The following is a 22,483-nucleotide window of genomic DNA, read 5'->3' on the forward strand; positions in this document are numbered from 1 at the left end:
TTGCCTCTAGTAAATTAAATAAATTCGTGTTCTTATTATCTCCTAGTCGTAGGCTAAATGACCAAAATGATGAATACATATCAATACTATCGTATTTAAGTCCCCTGACCCTTAATTTAAGTGTTGTTGCCCTCAATTCTGCCTTCATTTTTCTCAGAGGGTCATGCTCCCGCAATGGATACTAAATGACCTGATGATGATGATGATTTCTTAATGTTTCTTATTTCAGACAACTACAAGATGAGTTGACAGCCGAGAAGAAGTTCTATTCCGAGCACATATCGAAGACTAAAGCTGAGATCGAGCGACTTCGGGAAGAAAATGAGAAATACCAGAAGTAAGTTTTTCTTTCTAAGTATTTTTTTTTTAATTAACAGGCCAACCCACTCCTGTTACATTTTTAATACACTAAACATAGTATTGAGTATTAAAAAAGAAATTCCCACCTCTCTTACCCACCGCTGCAACTCCTGTGTAGCCAGGAACTACTGCCAATAAAAACCCAAGCAGTGAAGGTCAAGTTTGTATACACTCGCGAGCAAAAGTATGGAATCACTTACATGAAGTTGTTTCCACGCGGTCTTGTGTACTAACGAATTTGTTAGTAACAAAAAAAGTAGCACCATTTTAAAGATTAAACTTTTAACTTTAAATTGATACCAAATTCATTTTAATCACACCGGTATTTAAAAAGATATCCCGGCTGATGTGAAGAAGTAAGAAAAAAGGCATGTAGGGCAANTAGTGAATCAGTGTAGTGAAGTGTCAAACAAAGTTGTCATGTGTCAAATTCAAACAAAAGTTCAACGGACTTCAAAGACTGGCTTAAAAGGGCATGCACCCAGAGCCGTGAAAAACTATATAAAAAAAAAAAAGCATACGATGGCGGATTACGTTTTGATGCGATTGTAAAATGTGATTATTCGAAATAAGAATATTGAGTTCAAAGTACGTGGTTTCAATACATATCCTGGAGTATTTCAACAATTCAGAAGTGGTACCGACCTACCGAAAGTTTGGCAATTCTGTTTGCTATCCTGTACCCAACAAGTTACAAGGGGTAAGTTGTCTTGTATTTCACTTGGCTATTGTAACATAATATCTATATAATAATCATTTGTTGTATGATTCCCATGATATTACGCCAACGGGAGAAATCTCTAGGATATTTCTCACACTCGATTTGGATATAACTTGTAAACAAAAAAAAAATTGTCATAAAGAGGTTATCAAATGACGATTTCGTAGAGAAGTTGACATGAAAAAACGGTTTTCCCTCTGCGATGTGCACCGGCAATGTTCAGAACTTGGTCTCGGGATAAAGCCACCAGTCTCCCGAAAGCGTCTTAAAACTTTCGAAACCCAGGACTGGCTTATGTGGAGCTGACGTGCGACAGCCCGCTGGCTGAGCCCTTCTTGCAATAGTGCAACGATTTGTGCCGCTTCTGAAGGTGTAGAATCCCAGGTAAAGTGTCAAAAGAAGCGGAGATGTGTATGGATCAACGTGTGAAAGCAAAAATCCGAAAACACGTGCTTTTATGGGGGGTAAATAGGCCGCAACTCGCGACGTATCAAACAGTTGATACATGTCTTTTTCCTTACTTCTTCACATTAGCCGGGATATCTTTTTAATTACTGGTGTGATTTAAATGAATTTGGTATCAATTTAAAGCTAAAAGTTTAATCTTTAAAATGGTGCTACTTTTTTTGTTACTAACAAATTGGTTAGTACACAAGATCGCGTGGAAACAACTTCATGTAAGTGATTCCATACTTTTGCTCGCAAGTGTAGTTTGTCAAAATATATAGGGTTGAAGTACATTCAATACTGTTGACACATGCATGCATGCTGGTTGCAGGTTATTGTTAGCAAAATTAACTTTAAAACCATGTCATAATGTACCTTACAAATAAGTATTAGAATAGCATTAATATTTATTTCAGCGAGGAAGATGCAAATACAACTAGTAAGAAGATACTGGATAAGTTTAAAAAATATTATAGGAATGACGTCAGCAGTTTTATTTACAAGAAAAATGTTATAATGAATTTGACATTTACATTATTAGGAATAATTTAGGTTTAAGTATGAATGTTACAAAAGGTAGGTGAGAATTTTTATTTATTTATTGGTATGTTTTTTTATTGTTTATGATTGTTAATAAATGAAAGAAATATGAATGGTTTTTGAATGCACCACGACCAGTTTTCATATTATTTTGAGAGCTACAGGGGGCATAGTGTAAGTTTTCGTCAAACGCATTCGATGTCGAGAGAGACTGTGTAAAAAAGTGACATTAAATATATGACTAATTGTACAGCGCCCCTAGCGGTAACTTTCAAGACCTAAAATCTTCATAATTTTTTTTTAATTCGCTCGCTAGTGACGACATTTGATGTAAACTCACACTACGCCCTCAGAACTATTCCCACCTCTAGTTTTCACCGCTACAACTCCTGTGTAGCCAGGATCTACAGATTGACCGGCAATAACCCAACCAGTGAAGGTATACAGTTATAAATTAAGCTCTATTTCATACACATAAGGTTGACATTCAATTCTCAATCAAGGTGACATAACCAGCGACATTTCTTCGCAGGTTGCTGAGCGCAGACTTGAGCCAGGAGCCGAAGAACAAAAATCAGGAGTTTGCTCAGAATGAGATCATTCGGCTGGCAGCAGAGAGCTTGGCTTTGCAGGTAAAGTAAATCCCATTAAAAACTAGCTAGCAGAACAGCCTCCGTTAGATTTAAATCTAGAAGTAAAATTGAATTGTTCTGCCTGTCATAGATATGTGTCAAGATGTGTACACACAAGTATGTACAAATGTTTTACAAAGATTCGTCGCAAAAGCCTCCATAAGATAAAAGTTTACAAGTAAAATTGGGTTGTTCTGCCGTATGTACACGTCTCATGCTGCATTGTCCAATGCGTGGCCTCCACTCCAGAACCTTGCTGCCCCATCGGCCGTTAGTTCTGCGTACTATGTGCCCTGCCCATTGCCACTTCAGCTTGCTAATCCGTCGGGCTATGTCAGCGACTTTAGTTCGTTTAGGGATCTCCTCATTTCTGATTCGATCTCGTAAAGAAACACCGAGCATAGCCTTTTTTAGCCGCTGCCAACCGGGAAATGTGGAAATCATTAGGGGTGGCCTATGTTCAGCAGTGGACGTCCTGTTATGATGATTTGAATCAAACATTACTTTAAAAATCTATCTACATTCTTTAGTGGTATACTATTTTAATGGATAGTTAGACCTAGTTTAATGTGACTTATGATTATTTACCTCCGCTGTACACACGGCCACACAGTTAACTATCCATTTCCGTTTTTGCTCTCGCTCTCATCAAATGGTGATTCTTTGCGATAGAACGAGACGACATGACAGGCGATGGATAGTTAATACTGTTGCCGATGGTACATTAACTACCGCAAGCTGTTTACCACTGTGTGCCATGCCATGCCATGTGTGCCGACTTGTGCAAGTTTTATTGCTAGTCTAAACCTCGCTTAATTTTTCTGCATCTTCAATTCTTCATAATATAAAAAAAATACAGGAACGAGTGGACAAGCTATCAGAGAGCTGCCGCCGCTACAAGAACCAGATAAGGCTGCTGGTGAACAAACTGAAGGAAGCTGGGATAGAGGATGTCAACGATATCCTAGAGACTACGGGTATGACAGAATAAGGCATCTTTATCTATAAAACGAACTCGGTCACTGATTGACCGTCGTCAGTCGGTCACTGATTGACCGACTGACTCACTCACTCATCAAGAAATCTCAAAAACTGCAAATGTTAGGAGTCTCAAAAGACAATGCCGGAAATTGGCGTCTTTTTTTTTTCGCGCGGCCATCGACCAAACCTTGGTTTTTGATTACAAAATAGTGTAATAATAAATAGATTACAAATAAACCAAACTTACTATGACATGTATACATCTAAACTCAGTCTGAACTGAGTTACGAGCGTTAGAAGTTTGATGATTTACATTATAGATTTGCTTTTTGCGCGCAAGTTTTGTAAGAAATTGCAACAAAATAGTGACATTGTATGTGTAAACAAACAATACCAACCATTAAAGGCTCCAGACATCAGTGTGGAGCAGAATCAGCGCAATAAAAAAATAGTGCAATATTTTGTTGCAATTTCTTACAAAAGTTGCGCGCAAAAAGCAAATCTAGTATGAAAATCATCAAACTTCTAACGCTCGTAACTCAGTTCAGACTGAGTTTAGAGGTATACATGTCATAGTAAGTTTGGTTTATTACACTATTTTGTAATAAAAAAACAAAGATTGGTCGATGGCCGCGCGAAAAAAAAAAGACGCCACCTTCCATACAAAATCTGGCATTGCCATTTTGCATGGGGGTTCCTTTTAGAACGTAGGTGCTCATTAAGACGGGATTTTGCAAAACTCCACCTCTAAGGGGGTAAAGCGGGATCCACGCGTACGAAGTCGCGGGCGGCCGCTAGTTATGTATAAAATATAATTTTTTTTTGACACCTAGTACCACTATTTAAAGGTAATGTCAGACTTATCAACACGGAAAGGGAACAACACCGTATCGCCTTTCGCGCGTTGTCAACCGCCAGGCTTGTCGGTTATGCGGATAAGTGCGCGTTGCAGTATGGATATACAATATGGAATACTGACCGCCTCTAGTTGATACGGTTACGATCCCTTTCCGAGTTGATAAGTGTGCTACGTCCTTAATCCTGTATATACCATGCTTTTTTTGTAACAATTCATCATTATTGACTGACCATTTGTCCACAGAAACAGTGGTGCCGAATGTTTCTATAGGCCTAGAGATCACGCCGGTGACGCGCAAGAAAGAGAGGGAGTATCTTGGGATGTTCGAGTACAAGAGGCAGGACGAAGCCATCATTATCAAGAAACTTATTACAGGTGAGATTAATCTTTAATGGATCTGAGACGTGGTCGATTACTATGGGCTTCATAAGAAGGCTCAAGGTCACCCAAAGGGCGATGGAGCGAGCTATGCTCGGAGTTTCCCTGCGTGATCGAATCAGAAATGAGGAGATCCGCAGGAGAACCAAAGTGACCAACATAGCTCGCAGAATTGCTAAAATCAAGTGGCAGTGGGCGGGACACATAGCTCGCAGAGCTGATGGCCGCTGGGGCATAAAAGTTGCAGTCAAAGTCAAAGCTCTTTATTTAATACTTAGCTTACCTTACCAACACTTCAGGAGAACATAATGAACTGGTGCTGAAAAGAATAGCAGAAGAAATTCAATCATCTAAATAGGGATGTTTCTTGGGTAAAAAAGCGAGAGTTTAAATTAGTGAGTTAACTTATAAAAAAATACTCGACACATATTTTTCACTTTTTCAAACTAATGAAATAGAGATAAAGCGTGCCAAAGTTCACAAGAAGTGGTCCGCTACGTCAAGAAGTGCAGCAACATTAAAAGTATAGCACTTTGTGACGTTACGCGGAACTTCAACGCGTCATAACTTTTTTGATTAAAAATTAATAATAATAAATAAATAATAAATATCACTGCGGTATTTCGGACGTGAGAATTTCGCGAAGCTTCCCTTTTTTTCTTGTCAGAAGCGGCATGTAGTCAAATTGTGTATGTTTCTTCCAGATCTGAAGCCAAAAGTGGCCGTAACACTTCTCCCAGGCCTACCCGCCTACATCCTATTCATGATGCTGCGTCACATGGACCACGTGGATGACGAACCCAAGATGCACCAGCTCATGAAGGCCGTCCGGACCGGCGTCAAGAAGACCCTTAAACGACGCGCCGACAGCGTGGCTTGCAACGCTCTGTGGCTGGCCAATATGCTCAGGTGGGTCAAAGTCACTCTGGTCACACTTGGATGGGGGGCCGGGGGTCACTAGATGGTGGGCCGGAAGTCTAGATGGGGGCTGGAAGTCACTAGATGGGGGCTGGGGGTCACTAGATGGGGGCTGGGGGTCACTAGAGGGGGGGCCGGGGGGCCGGGAGTCACTAGATGGGAGGCCGGGGGCATAATCTTTTCTTAAAGGTTTTAAATCTTTGTTTGTCACCTTTCATCCGCTTTGCAATGGAGGGAAGTCGAACCCCTCCTATCTTCTTCTGATTAATTTCGTTGCGGGTCCAATGACAGTTTAACTTTCCCCCGCGACAAACTTGACCTTCATTGGTTGGGTTTTTGTGGCGGTCAAGCTGTAGATCCTGGCTACACAGGAGTTGCAGTGGTGGGAACGAGAGGTGGGAATAGATGGGGGGCCTTGAGTCACTAGATGGTGGGCCGGAAGTCTAGATGGGGGCTGGGGGTCACTAGAGGGGGCCGGGGGTCACTAGAGGGGGCCGGGGGTCAAGAAGACCCTCAAGCGGCGCGCCGACAGCGTGGCTTGCAACGCGCTGTGGCTGGCCAATATGCTCAGATGGGTCAAAGTCACTCTTGTCACACTTGGATAGGTGACAGGGAGTCACTCTGGTCACACTTGGATGGGTGACCGGAAGTCACTCTGGTCACACTTGGATGGGTGACCGGAAGTCACTCTGGTCACACTTGGATAGGTGACAGGGAGTCACTCTGGTCACACTTGGATGGGTGACAGTGAGTAACTCTGGTCACACTTGGATGGGTGGCCGGAAGTCAGTCTGGTCATCTGGTCACGATCGAATACGCATAAACACGAAATCGAAACAATATCGGGCGATTAACACATCAATACGAAAAGTGTCAATCGCTTGCATGTCGTTGAGGTTTTTTTACGTGATTTACACCACTAATTTAATTGGTAACTCTATATGTGTTATAGAATGCTGTTTGTTTTCCTAACAATAAAATAAAATAAAAACTACTGTACAAATTTTTCAACTATAGTCTGGTCTGCGAGCACGTAGATTGTTTTGTCCAGTGACCCCAAGCTACCCATTCTTATCGCTCGCACGTAATTATGTTGCTGTCGCGCTCGCACACTCACTGCGGGCGCCCGTCGCACAGCCGCGACAGCAACATAATTACGTGCGAGCGATAAGGATGGGTAGCTTGAGGTCATTGGACAAAATTCTACGTGCTCGCAGACCGGGCTTTACCACAGTCATCCCGATTCTAACACCAATCTCTCTCCAGGCTACTGAACAATCTACGACAGTACAGCGGCGACGCGGTGTACCAGAGCGCCAACACGCCGCGCCAGAACCAGCAGTGCCTGCGCATATTTGACTTGTCAGAGTACCGCCAGGTGCTCAGCGACATCGCCGTGTGGATCTACCAGGGTGAGCTACTGACTACCCTTGACTCTATGCTGACATATCCTGACTCCCGTTCATAGTTGTGACGTCGCTTTAATCTATCAGAGTGAGCGGACCCTGTGTTGATTTGCTGTTGCTACATCGCCGTGTGGATCTACCAGGGTGAGCTTATTGAGTAGCCAAATTGTTTTGAAGACACTTATACACGTCCCAAATATAGCTGATTCCACCCATCGCTTTGGGACGACATCGAGGCATCTACTGACTGCTGCTGATCCCTGACTCTGTTGACATCCTCTGAATCTCTGCTAATATCTCCTGATTCTCTTGGCAATGACGTCGCCTCGCCTGACTGTTGTCAATGTCAACCCTTGACTCGCTGTTGCGACATCACCATGTATGTCTACCAGACCGGGGAAAGCGACCCTCTACTGACATCCTCTGACTGTTGACATCTTTTCACTTTATGTTGACATCCCTTGACTCTGCTAGTATCTCCTCATTCGCTGTTGTGGCTTCGCCGTCTAGATCTTTTAGGGTCAGCGGACCCTCTCTTGACATACCTTGGATGTTGACATTCCCTGACTCTTGACATTCCCTGACTTTCGACATTCCCTGAGTCTCCAACCCGTGGCAGTCCAGCGGCGACGCGGTGTACCAGAGCGCCAACACGCCGCGCCAGAACCAGCAGTGCCTGCGCATATTTGACTTGTCAGAGTATCGCCAGGTGCTCAGCGACATCGCCGTGTGGATCTACCAGGGTAAGTTTATCAATTAGTCAAGTTAATTAGTAGACCCTTTTTAGGACACTTATTCACGTCTCAAATATAGCTGAGCTACCATCGCTTTGGGACGACATGCTAACAGCCGGTTGCTGGAGTAATCCCTGAATGCTGACATCCTCTGATTTTCTGCTAATATCCCCTGAATGTTGATTATGACGCCGTCTGACTGTTGTCAACCCTTGACTCGCTGTTGCGAATTGCGACATCACGGTTTATGTCTAGATAAGCGACCCTTTACCGACATCCCCTGACTGTTGATATCTTCTGATTTTCTGTTGACATCTTCTTACTCTGCTAGTATCTTCACTCGTTGTAGCGACAACAGCGATGACATCCCCTGACATGTTATGACATCGCACAGATGAGTCTTTAAGCGGACTTTTTGGTGACATTCCTTGACTGTTAATATCCCCGAACTGTTGGCATACCTGACACTCCATTGGCATCCCCTGACTGTGCTGTCAGTCAGAGGATTGACTCTTCGTTGCTACTTGTAGATTAAGCAGGGTAAGTCCACCGTCATTTAGGTCCAGTGAACCTATAGGTTGAATTCCTCCTATGCTGTCATCTCGGTCGTTTGCGATCGCTATACAAAACAATCGAAGAAAATGACCGACGATCTGGTGTAAGTGGGAGAAAGCACCTGGATGCGGTCAGTTAATACGTTACGCGCACCTGTTTGGCAACGCATTGAACGCGCTCATAGTGGTCAGCAGATAATTAATAGTCACCCTATAAATTCGTCGCTGACATTGACATAGGACTAAACCAATTTTCTAGCTAATTGTAAATCTTTTGTCCCCAGGACTGATCCACCTCCTAGAACGGCAGCTAGAGCGCCTGATAGTGCCGGCGATCCTCGAATACGAGGAGATCAGCGTGCGCCCCGGGGCCGTCCGGGCCCCAGCCGGGCCTGGGCCCGCGGGCCCCGCGAGACTCAACCACGATCTATCAGCCACGCATGATAGCTTGCGATCGCATGCCGTCGGCGCACCGCTTATTGGGATGATTTTTAAGCAGGTTAGACACACTAGCAATTAAAAAATGACTTTAGACTGCAGGTTTTTTAAACTATAGGTACATCTGAGAAGATTCCCGGGGGAGCGGTGTGGGGAGGTGTTTTGTAACGTCTAAGGTCAACGAGACACAAATACAAAATGTAGGTATATTATGACTTTCAGTAGTCTGATCAGGATGGAAAGTGTAGATCCTCCATTTACCTCTATCTAGTAAATTAGTGTCGTGCTCCTGCAGTGGAGACTAAATGACCTGATGATAAGTACATTGTAGTCAGATACTAATTATACTTAGGGGGCCCCATCCGGGCCCCCGCCGGGCCCGGGGCCCGCGGGCCCCGCGAGACTCAACCACGATCTATCAGCCACGCATGATAGCTTGCGATCGCATGCCGTCGGCGCACCGCTTATTGGGATGATTTTTAAACAGGTATAGAGAGAGATAGATATAAAAGAGAGGAAGAGGAAGAGAGAGAGAGAGAGAGGTGGCGAGAAATAGGGGGGAGGGAGAGAGATATTAAGACCACAGATACAGGAGTTAACTGAGTAGGTTCCAGTAATAGTGGAAGAAAGACGGCGGCGGTTTTTTACGTCACCACGATCTTTCGGCGACACACGACGCAGGTCAGTGATAGAGAGAGAAAAAAGAAGAGGGAGAGAGATATTTAAGGACTACACACCACGCTAGCAGACAGCAGATGGCTTGGTGTCGGTGGCTTTATTTCAAAAGAAACATGTTTACGGCTTGTTCTTTCTATGACTTTTGACGACATGCAGTAGAGACTAAATGACATGATGATGAGTACATTGTAGTCAGACACTTAGGGGGCCCCGTCTGGGCCCCCGCCGGGCCTGGGCCCGCGGGCCCCGCGAGACTCAACCATGACCTATCGGCCACACACGACAGCTTGCGATCGCACGCCGTCGGCGCACCGCTTATTGGGATGATTTTTAAACAGGTAAGTGACAGAAGAAGAAAGATAAAAAATAGAGGGGGAAAAAGAGAGAGAGAGAGAGAGAGGTGGCGAGAAATAGGGGGGAGGGAGAGAGATATTAAGACTACAGATACAGGAGCTAACTGAGTAGGTTCCAGTAATAGTGGAAGGAAGACGGCGGTTTTTTACGTCGCCACGATCTTTCGGCGACAAGACGCAGGTCAGTGATAGAGAGAGAAAAAAGAAGAGGGAGAGAGACAGCAGATGGGTTGGTGTCGGTGGCTTTATTTCAAAAGAAACATGTTTACGGCTTGTTCTTTCTATGACTTTTGACGACATGCAGTGGAGACTAAATGACATGATGATGAGTACATTGTAGTCAGACACTTAGGGGCCCCGTCTGGGCCCCCGCCGGGCCTGGGCCCGCGGGCCCCGCGAGACTCAACCACGATCTATCAGCCACGCATGACAGCTTGCGATCGCACGCCGTCGGCGCACCGCTTATTGGGATGATATTTAAACAGGTATGTTATAGAGAGAGAAAGACAAAAAAGTGAGGGGGAGAGGGAAAGAGGAAAGGGGGGGGGGGGGGAGGAAGAGAGAGAGAGATATTAATGTTACGGAAACTCTGAAGAAGCTGTGGAAGCCGACAAAACGGACATTTTAAAGACCCAAACTTCCGAATGCATTGGTTGCTTCAATGATTGGTATCGTGTATAGAAATATGTGTCAAATTTCGCGGAGAATACTTTAAAAAGCAATAAATACATTTTTAAATAGTAATGTTGTTTCACTTCCTTGATTCCCGAAATTTTCAGTGCCGCCCTCGTATTAAAACAGCTGTATTTCATTAAAATAAAGTGGCAATTGTCTATAAAGAAAGTTCTCAAAAGATTGCTCAAAAACTAATTAATTATAAGTCTAAAAGAGGTCATTCTGTAGGCTAGTTTCCGACATTTTTATGAAGACAAACAGAAAACGGGCCAGAATAATAATACTAATACTTGTTTTTTCCAGGTGGAAGAGATATTAGGAGTTCTGAAGCCCATCACACAAGCAGTTCACCTCTTACAAGCCAGAAAATCCATGGCCGACGTGGATTCCACAGTCGACATGTGTCCAGACCTCACCGCTATGCAAGTCTGCAAGGTATGCCATTCTAATTCAGTTCAGTTCATCATCATCATCATCATTTCAGCCACAGGACGTCCACTGCTGATAATAGGCCTCCCCCAATGACGTTGATTTCTCAGAACAGACTTCCAGCTGATCATAGGCCTTCCCTCTGATGATGATGATGATGACAATGTCATTTACTATCGTTCGTTCGTTCGTTTCAGCCAAATGACGTCCACTGCTGGACAAAGGCCTCCCCCAAGGCTTTCCACAATGAATGGTCCTGCGCTGCCCGCATGCAGGCTCTTCCCGCGACCTTTACTAGATCGTCAGTCCACCTAGTAGGAGGCCTGCCTACGCTACGTCTTCCAGCCCGTAGTCGCCAGTCACCACTCTAGTCTACTATATAAAAATAAGTCGGGTTTTCCTCCCTGACGCTATAACTCCAGAACGCACGAACCGATTTCCACGGTTTTGCATTCGTTGGAAAGGTCTCGGGCTCCGTGAGGTTTATAGCAAAGAAAATTCTGGAAAAGGGGGTAAAACGGGATCCACGCGTACGAAGTCGCGGGCGGCCGCTAGTTGAACATAAAATAGTGCACTCAATAGTGTTCTTTATTTAAACCATATTAATGTCCACAATGCCTCGTCCGCAGCTCCTCAATATGTACACACCAGCCGAGGAGTATGAAGTGAAAGTGACTCGCGAGTTCATCCATGAGATCCAGAAGAAAATGCTCGCCAAAGCTGGACCTAACCTCGACAAGGAACCGGTGAGTGTAATCACTCACTCGCACACTTCAATCACTCATTGCATACTTCAATTATAAATGACCCACGCTGAACTGTCCCACCAAACTCAATGACAGGGGGTCGCTACCATCGTTCAACTATATGGTTTCCAACATGGCAAAAATCGGAACCAGCGGTCCCGTATTGACGGTGGCGCCCCACTGTCAATGTCATGGATAGGACAGTTCAGTATTTTGGAACTATAACTCCTCACACATATCACTCAGTCACTCACAAAATTTGACACTAACTCGCACACGAACTCAATAACTCACTACCACATTCTCTGCTTACTCAATTACCAACTTATAATACACTCACTCACAGACTCACAAATTCACTCATTTACAAAGTGCATTTACTTTCTGACTTACGTTAGGTACTCACTTTGTCTTACTTTACTTATTTTATCACTTTACTTATCTCACACATTCTCATTCACACTCACATACTGATTTACTCTTCATCTGTTCACTCTCACTCTCTTATTCAATATCTTACTTACTTTTACTAACACGCTCATTTACTCCTCCATTAATCAATTACTTACTCTCACTCATTATCTCACTCGATGTCTCACTGACTCACTCACTCAACTATACTCAGCATCAAATAAACCGCACCTTCCGCAACGCGAACTTTAAAGATTTTCTTCTGACACAATCATGGTGCCTCAACAATATTGGTGTTATTGGAAAGCCCAATAAATATCCTTATAGAAAAACACATCTAATTTCTTAATAAACGATTAACATATACCATAAATGTGACTTTAAAAACGACCTCACTTGGAGCTCACCTCTGGGATCAATTAGACCAATTTTTATGGTTATAAAACCAAATAATGATCTCATGTGTCCTCTTTAACAGATGGATAGCGATTAATCCCAACTTAACAGTTTTACGAGTATAGCCATAAAAGTTGGCTCGAACGTAACTACCTATTTTTTGAATAAGTGACTCTGGATCCTTCTAAAGATACATTTTTAGGGTAAAAACCTTTCCTTTAGTTAAATGAAGAGTAGAACTAGGCTTTTAATGGTGCCAATATTGGTGGGAAGTGGGGATGCATACGTTTGAAAGTGCTTGTCGCGTGAGGTGCGATTTATTTGATGTCGAGTGTATTAAAGTTACACTACTTAATGAAAAATGTGCTGTAACTTCTGCTAACAAAGATTTCTTTTCGCAGCAAAACCTATTGATGGACTCCAAAATGATATTCTCCGTTCAATTCCCGTTCGATCCGTCGCCGATCCGGCTTGAAGCGATCGAGTTGCCAGAAGTACTCGAATTGGACGGCCTCCTAACCAAGATTTAAGGACGCTCGCGAGCAAGGTTCGTTCGCGCGCGAATGTTCGCCGAGTACATGCGAATGTGACATTACTTGGGATTTATCGTCTATAAATATTTGTTACCCGACTGCAGGACAAGGGGTTATGTTATTTAGATTGTTCGTGGTCAGATCAGGACTTCCAGAAAAAATTCCCAAAATCTATATTTGCAGTTGCATGTAAATATGTCTGTCTAACTTAGACAGTTCCTTATATACTGGATATGTCTAAATGACAGTTGATATAGCAATCCAAGAATGGTGGGTTTTTCAATACCTACTTGAAGCTTGGAATGAGTATCACTCCAAGTCATATAAAAGAAAAAATACATGCCCCAAAAATTATACACAATTTCAAGAATGTCACATTCACATAATAAAAATAATGATATTAATAATTTCCAATATACTTATGGACATTATTGTCTTTATTGCCTTTAAGCATTTATTTATACTATTTCTATAATTTATTCATTCCCCAATTTAAATTTAAATAATTATACATTCCAATTTTGAATGCCATAATTTATAAAATATTTACAAAATCTATGAGAGTATACAATTTTTTTTTGTCTAATTTGTGCCATTTTTTCTATAGAAGAATTTATTTTTGTTTTTGAGTGTGTTTAAATCAATTTATTATTATATTCCCAATTAAATCTATAATTTCGGTATGTGTGTGCTATTTTCAATGTTTGCTTGGTGCAATATTATTTTTAATAGAAAAACATAATCTTAAACTTTGAGATCAATAAAAAAAGTTAATGCTTAATAATAAACAATAAAGTAGAAATAAAAAAATATAGACCAAACAGATTTCAGCTGCATTTTATATGAGATAATAAATGAAGTACTTTTATAGCGATTAGAAAAAGTATATTTGACAAATGTTTATTAAATTAATATCAATCACAAGACATTCCAGAATACAAAATATTTTAAAAAATTGCAATTATTATAAATTATTAAAAATATATCACGGTCAAAATTGCCATAATATAAATAATTATGATTGTTCACACACATTCTCTTCCTAATAATACGAACTACCCGCTTTTTATAGCACCATAAGTATAAATCAATTATATGACATGGGGTAATTTTGACTATGGGGCAATTACAACTATTTAGAAGTTGGAATTGCCTATTTTCTAGTTCTGTATGTAGTGCCTATTTACTAATCTGCCCCTTTCTGTGGCAAAATGTATTGCTTGGAGAATTTTATTCCTGTTTTTACCCAACTGCGCCAGAAGGAAGGTTTTCGTATAAAATCAAGCATATTTAGCTTACCACGAGGGGTTAGCGGGACTAGTAATTTGTATTTACAACACCTTTAAAAATTATACAGTGTGAGTCACGTTAAAGTGTACATATGAAAATAGATGAAACTAGACCTACTTTTATCGACAAAAAAGAGGTCAAATTTTTTTTTAGATTTTTTTTTAATTTTTTATAGAATTTTTTTTCTTCCAATTACTTATTGTAAAGAAAACGTAATAACTTTTAAACTAAGCGGAATATCCTGATAAAATAAAAACAGTAATAATGCTAAATAACAGGCGATACTAAAAAAATACATAAAATAAACAAAAAAAGCCAACAAATAATAAAAAATGATACTTTTTGAAAAAAATCTGCTTTTAAATTCGTGTTTTTTTTGTTATTTGTTAAATTTCTCCAAAAAATGCCCCTATAACCGGTGGTTTTTATTACTTTGTATTATTTTCTATCGTATTACCTTCGTAAAACCAAAAATCGCATGTCTCTACCCCTATCACAACGTTTGCAATGATCGTTTGAACTAAGCCTCTCCGGGCGCGCCATTCAACGCTTCGTTAACAACGAAACTGAAAATGGCTCTAGATTTGTAATTTTGACAAAGACAAGTTAGATTTCAAATAAAAACAAAAGATTTCGAAGTAAAATAAGCATTTTAGTTAAAATTAAAATTGTCTTTACCTGTAGCGGAGAATAATGTTGTGGCAGGCCATTGTTCAAACGATCATAGCAAATGTTGTGATAGGGATAGAGACATGCGATTTTTGGTTTTACGAAGGTAATACGATAGAGAAAAATACAAAGTAATAAAAACCACCGGTTATAGGGGCATTTTTGGAGAAATTTAACAAATAACAAAAAAAAACACGAATTTATAAGCAGATTTTTTTCAAAAAGTATAATTTTTTATTATTTGTTGGCTTTTTTTGTTTATTTTATGTATTTTTTTAGTATCACCTGTTATTTAGCATTATTACTGTTTTTATTTTATCAGGATATTCCGCTTAGTTTAAAAGTTATTACGTTTTCTTTACAATAAGTAATTGGAAGAAAAAAAAATCTATAAAAAATTTAAAAAAAATCTCGAAAATTTTTTGACCTCTTTTTTGTCGATAAAAATAGGTCTAGTTTCATCTGTTTTCATATGTACACTTTAACGTGACTCACACTGTATTTCTGAGATAGTTGGATTTGCCCCAAAGTTGAATTTGCCCCAGGTCAAGTCGACTCTATAACAGTAATTATTTTCATTCCTATTTTATAATTCCTACTTAGTTATATATTTTTTACAATCAACGAAGTTAAGTTTTAAATACATTTAAGTTTAATTACTATGATATTGTTTGTTAGACAGTTTATAAATAATCAGGTTTGACTTATATTAATGTATTATTAGTTATTAAATAAAATAAGCGAATATATTATGGTGTTCATCGAAATACAATTATATTTGTCGATTCTTTAGACTTTAGCTGTTTAAAAATGTTATAATTCACGATAATTTAGCAACTGAAGTTTCAAATAAAGTGAAAATCCTGAGTACAACCTATAGCTTTCGTTCTAGACAAAAAATACATACGCACCCCAGTAATTTTTGGTCTCGGTCGCGCGGGGTGCGGGGAGTTTGATCCGAGTAATCCGAGCGGCATTATTGTAGTGTGCGTGTGCACTCATGGATCATTTAACGTGTACCAATAACACTCAAACATTAGCGGAAGAATGGTGGGGCGCGTCTTCATGGATGAAACGATCTATAAATATCTGAGTTTGTTTAAGTATTGATCAAACTCTACCCCCTATTTGTAATGGGGCAAAGCCATCGATGGTAGCGTAATGACACATTTTACTTGTCATTTTTTTAATTTAAGCTCTACTTATTACTTTAATTAACTACAGAATAACTGAAGTCTAAATATTCGACAAAGTATTATTAATTGCTAATCCATTAGTTATTGTTTGTTGTAAGGTATACACATAGACATTAGATAAAGTTGTTCTTAGCCGCAAAAATGCAAAATCACCTTTTAATTTTTATTTTACTTAAAACTAATGGAGAAATAAAACTATACTGGATGTCGAGTTAATTTAGGGCATTCCTTTTACGATAGCGAACTTTAAAATGTATTTCGTTTAATAATTTTAGTAAATATACAAAGTTACATTGTGATGTTAGTCCACTCGGAAAGCCTTATTATTATACTCGTAGTAAACATAACACCGTCACTTTAAGTTTCGTTTGCCTTCTGTCCCATAAAAACACATTCCGTTTCCATAGCAACTTTATTAGCATAATAATAAAGGTGATTTTGCACTTTTGCAAAGTTTGTAAAAGTATATAGATAAATATAAACATAAAAACATCGTTACCATGTTAATTAATGTCAGCTTAGGTGCTTGGACACGTTTGTTATAAATAAAAATAGCTTAAATATATTTATATAGCATAATATTTAGTGTAATAGATGAATATTTATTGTTTGTACTTAAAAAGATGTAGGGTAAACCGTATAGCTATTGCCCACTTAAAGATTTCAAACACATGAAGATGAAAAATTTAAGAAAGTATTTTAATTATCGACCATTTATGACTTTTTTCTTATAACTCAATAAACTGTTAAACAGAATATTAACAGTTTTTAGTTAAAACTTACGTAACTTAGAAAATATTGAAATAAATTTAAAATCCTCCAAAAAGTACAGTCATTGCCCATTACTTACACTAATTGCCCACATCAAAGCACAGTAATTGCCCAGTTTCTTAAAACAAAATAATCAATTTTAAAATGACAAAATAGGCTTTAAATAAACAAAACAAAACATTAAACTTAAATTCTAGTAGTACAGTCTTCAAAATTTCAAAATAAATTGCGTTTAGCCTTATATTATCAAATATTTCTTGAGCTGATGTTGATGACTCAGAATCGGTAGAGATAGAATCGTCTACTTCAAAACATAGACGACGCAAAAATTTGAATTTTATATGTAAATTTTATATGTATTTATTTTTTATCTTCTTTGATATCAGTTCAAGTGGTTGCTCAGAATGTTCAATTAGCTGTTGGTTATTCTTCCCTAAAGTTGTATCTATTTCCGTACAATTAACATTTTCACTAGTAGATTCAACATAGGATTTTCATTTTTTGTATTTGCGTTTGAATTTTTATCAATTTTTTCAAGCCAAACCATATTTTTCAGCATTTTTCTTGTAGATAAATTGTTGGATACATCTTGTACAGCTTCAATCGCTATTTGCAAATTTTCTATGCTATATTGAACTTTTGGAGTCTTTGGCATACTGAAAATGAAACATTATAAGCCATTTCAATATTTATGCCTGTAAATTGCAAAACAAGTCTAGCAATGAGCAACTTAAACACTGCTACTGCATGGTGGCTACACTCTAATAATAATTTCCCTGGGCAATAACTATACATTAACATATGGCAATAACTGAAATGATGGTGGGCAATAACTAAAAATATACAGATTTACGTGCAGTGATTACCCACCGTTAAAATGACCGTTAGAAATCAAATTTTATCAGTTATTTTCATTGACAATAGAGGAAAGACTTATAATTTCATCATGACTATACACCATTAGTTGAATATTAAATAACTTGCAAAAAAAATGAACCTCTAAGCAAGTAATTCCTTAGTAAAATTGTTAAAGTCTTTACCTGTTTGAGTAACATTTTCACCCGTCTTGACAAAATCCGTCATATCTTTTTTTTTTTAGTGTTTCCTATTGTAAATTTTAAATCTACTGTACATTGATCTCGGAGCCATCTACTTAGTAAATTCAAATCTAACTAGAGTGATTCAAAGTCAGCTCCTGACAATATTATTCTTAAAGCGGGCAATCACTACCAGTGGGCAATCACTCTCTGGTTTACCCTACTTAATTTTTGTCGTAATAAAGTTGAAGATTGACCTGATTTTAGAATATTTATGACAAAGACGGTAAAACGAGAGAAGTTCAAAAATGTACAAATAACTGTTTTGTTTATTATACACTAGCTTTCCGCCTGCGGCTTCGCCTTCCCGGAATTTTGTCTGTGACAGAAAAACTTTATCGCGCGCATCCCTGTTTCAAAAAACCGGGATAAAAACTATCCTATGTCCTTTCCCGGGACTCAAACTATCTCTATGCCAAAATTTCAAAATTCATCATAATCGGTTCTCTGGTATAGGCGTGAAAGTGACACAGACAGACAGAGTTACTTTCGCATTTCTAATATTAGTATAGACTAGCTGCTCCGGCTATGTTCATAAAAAAACACGTAGGATTCTCATGGTGAAAGAATTTTTCATATCGATACAGTAGTTTCTGAACTTATTCAATACAAACAATCAACACTTTCCTCTTTATAATATTAGTGCAGATTCACTCAGCTGTGGGCTTTATTCTGAGGTAGGCAGCAACGTTATTATTACAGATTCCATACCACAGTTTAAAAGTTAAAACTGGGTGATTTTTGTCCTGTGATTCCCTCATTCAATATTAAAATAACTGCCGCATAATTTATAGAATTTTGATTCTTCTTGTCGTGTCGACAACAAACCTACACAGTATCAGCCTGAAACTCTGCTACAAGAGTGGATTTTCCAGTAGCTTTCATTAAATCTACCTGTGTGCAGTTGTTTGGGCACGCAGGGCACTTAAATATACGAAAAATTATCTTGGGATTTTCACATCTCTTTATAGCTACTACTTTACCGCCTTTGTCATAAAAATTATATAAAACTTCCTTATATTTAAAATGTATGTTGTACCTATTTGATAGTGAGATATGGTAACTATAGAAGGTACTAAAAGTATAAAGAATAATGATGTATGTATTTATAATTAGGTGCTCAAGTTAAAACTGTACGTGTTAAATTATATTCCAAATTATATTATTGTATTTAATGATATTTATTGATGTTATAAATGAAATCTAAAGTCTTCTGTCGATTCAACAATGCAATGCTATTATTATACATTCCTTGTTATTTGTGTTTAGCGACAATACTGCATGACAATCTTGTAAAAAAACATACAAAATTACTTGAAAAAATTGATTTAACCGCCTTGCGTTGCCTGGTGGTTTGCGAACTGAATAAAGCCAGGTGCGTTGTATATTTAAATTAAATAAGAGACATTTGTGTGTATCTTAAATACGTTTATTTATAGTAATACTAGCTTTCCGCCCGCGGCTTCGCCCGCGTGGATTTTTGTCTGTCACAGAAAAACTTTATCGCGCGCGTCCCTGTTTCAAAAACCGGGATAAAAACTATCCTATGTTCTTTCCCGGGACTCAAACTATCTCTATGCCAAATTTCATCAAAATCGGTTGCGAGGTTTAAGCGGGAAAGCGTAACAGACAGACAGACAGACAGAGTTACTTTCGCATTTATAATATTAGTTGGGATTTTTTATTAATCATATATTTTTTAAGTATGTTTGTTTAACCGGTAGATAAGCTACAATACAAGCCCTGCTCATTTTTCATCGAATTCGAATACATTTGTTGTTTTATTGCCTTTTATTTTTGCAAGATTGGCATATTCTATTGCCGCAGTTTATGTTTATACATACTTATTAAAATGCCGGGGCAATTTCACCGAGATGGGGCTAATTCACCGAAAAACAAGTCAGTTACAAAGTCGCTTCACAAGTTCACATAGAATCATACAGGCGATTTAAATTTCAAAATGTGCGATTTTATGGGTTCCTATAGTTAAAAACACCTCATAGATGTATTTGCCCCAACATTCCATAAAGTGGTAATAATGAATTGAATCTTCCTTTATTAAAAAATATTTGCCGATTTATTGTTTTGCATAATTTTCATGATCCGTACTAAGTGTATGAGTGTTGATAATATAAAAAAATCTTGTAATAACTGTTTTTAGGTATGTTTTTTCCTCCGAGATCAACCTAGTCCTCATAATTTCCAAATGGGTCCACTGCAATAATGACAGATGTCCTTTTTCCTTTCTGCGTCAATGTTTTTTTTTTTTAATTTATTTAGGAAAACAAACAACTGAACAATACATATTTTTTCTTAAGATAGTTCAATAAATATACAGACTAATTGGACAGTCAACACCGTTATCCTAGTTTAATACACATAGTAGTGTTTCACATAATACATCTATCTCAGTATAGTTGTTGCAATTCACAAAGGCGAGTGAGGCTCACTCAGTGAGAATTACATGTGTGGTGGCTCGCTACTGTTCGTTTTCCAAAAGTTTTGATAGACATTACACTATCGTTATGTGCATAGCTGGGCATTAACTCGTTAATCCGTTAATCGTTAATTAACGAAGTTAACATTTCTATTAACGGATTAACTTTTAAGTTAACTTAAAAAAATGTTAACGGACTCGTTAACTTCCGTTAAATTATCCTAAGTCCGTTAATCGTTAATCCAGTACCTACTATTTACCAAAAGCACGCTAAAAACGCTAGAAAAACGCGTTCTGACAAGTACGTTCGGGCTTTCAGAACTTCCAGAACCCAAAACGACAGTTTTTGTAACCAGATCACTAACGACACTTGTTAGTATGTGTGGGACAACTCTTGCAACTGAATTTAAGACCAGTTCTCCTCTATCGATTGAGCTGAAATTTGGTATACTTATGTAAGTACGATGACAATGCAATGTTATGATACCATTGAGCTGGTCTGATGATGGAGTCATGAGGTGGAGTCATCGCATCGAATTTGGGTTCGTTGGATTTGTCTTTTCGAGCACTTTAGTACTAGATGATGTCCAGGGTCCTGATGATGGAGTCGGGAGGTGGCCATAGGAATTCCTAAACGAAACGGTGGAAAAATATCGAGTTTGGGTTTGCTGGATTTGTCTTTTCGAGAACTTTGGTGCTAAATTGTATTGTAATTGAACCAAGACTCTGAGATTGAGATACTACTAAAAAGTGTAAAATAAAATTATAACTTTTTTAAAAACAAGTTTTTATTCTGAAATGCAGTTTTACTAAAACAAAAAAAAAATTGTACTTATGCAAGGTTCAAATAATTTCGAAAGCTTGTAGCGCAAACAAAAAAATTGGCCAAGTGCGTGTCGTGCCACGCGCAGTGTAGGGTTCCGTAGTGGTCCGTCGTTACCACAGTATATTTCAGAAGCAAGCAATTACTTCATCTACAGTCACTTTTTATATTTTCTTCTAAGGAATTTTCACTAGTTAACAAATTTTGTAATACATGAGTTAAATGACTATTACTCTCAAACTAATTGATGTATCTTAACCGCTATAGTTTTCCTTGAAAGTTCATGAATAGCAGTATTATCAAGAATTTTTCCAGATTTTTCAAGCCAACAGTTTAGTTCTTAGAGGGGGGGGGGGACGCCCTACTCGAACAAAAATTGGCGCTTTAAATTTTAATAATTTGCAAACAGATCCCTAAATGGAAAAAAGTCTTAGGAACCCCTAAGCCATTTTAAAAGACCTATCCAACGATACCCCACACGATGGGGTCGAAGATGAAAAAAAAATTCATCCCAACTTTACCTACATGTAAATTTTTTTTTCAAAATTTTACTCTACCGTTTTGTCGGCGTGATTAATATACATATCTCTACAAAATTACAGCTCCCTAGTGCCAATAGTTTCCAAGCAAAACCTCGGACAGACAGACAGACAGACAAATCGAAACTATGAGGGTTCCTTGCCAGGACTACGGAACCCTAACAACCTAACAAGCTTTCGAAATTATTTGGACCTTATATACATACAATTATTTTTTTCGTTTTATTATCATGTGTTAACGGATTAACGATTAACGTTAACTTGCGTTAAATCTTGTGAAATGTAACGTTTTAACGTTTAACGAAGTTAATTTTTTTATTAACGGTTTAACGATTAACGAAGTTAACTATTTGATTAACGGTGCCCAGCTATGGTTATGTGCATGTACACTTACACATAAAGCTCTCTCGCCTTCGTGAGTTGCAAGAACTATACTACTCAATCCACAGAGCTACAGTGTAAGCTCTGTCAA

General features: G+C 38.6%; 1 protein-coding gene across 1 annotated transcript in view; it reads left to right on the forward strand.

Annotated features, from left to right (window-relative positions):
• Positions 1–13,673, forward strand: part of LOC114359730 (unconventional myosin-Va-like) — a 67,851-nt gene extending 54,178 nt beyond the window's left edge. The window contains exons 36-45 of the mRNA XM_028314217.1: positions 230–337; positions 2,601–2,700; positions 3,560–3,677; positions 4,784–4,915; positions 5,623–5,827; positions 7,103–7,248; positions 8,815–9,029; positions 10,978–11,109; positions 11,733–11,849; positions 13,058–13,673. Of these exons, the coding sequence (XP_028170018.1) occupies positions 230–337; positions 2,601–2,700; positions 3,560–3,677; positions 4,784–4,915; positions 5,623–5,827; positions 7,103–7,248; positions 8,815–9,029; positions 10,978–11,109; positions 11,733–11,849; positions 13,058–13,186 (1,402 nt within the window). The 3' untranslated portion in view covers positions 13,187–13,673. The remainder of the gene's footprint in view (positions 1–229; positions 338–2,600; positions 2,701–3,559; positions 3,678–4,783; positions 4,916–5,622; positions 5,828–7,102; positions 7,249–8,814; positions 9,030–10,977; positions 11,110–11,732; positions 11,850–13,057) is intronic.
• Positions 13,674–22,483: the final 8,810 nt, after the last annotated feature.

Source organism: Ostrinia furnacalis, unplaced genomic scaffold (assembly GCF_004193835.3).
Source record: "Ostrinia furnacalis isolate ACB-3 unplaced genomic scaffold, ASM419383v2 OfSCF4632, whole genome shotgun sequence".
Lineage (NCBI taxonomy): Eukaryota > Metazoa > Arthropoda > Insecta > Lepidoptera > Crambidae > Ostrinia > Ostrinia furnacalis.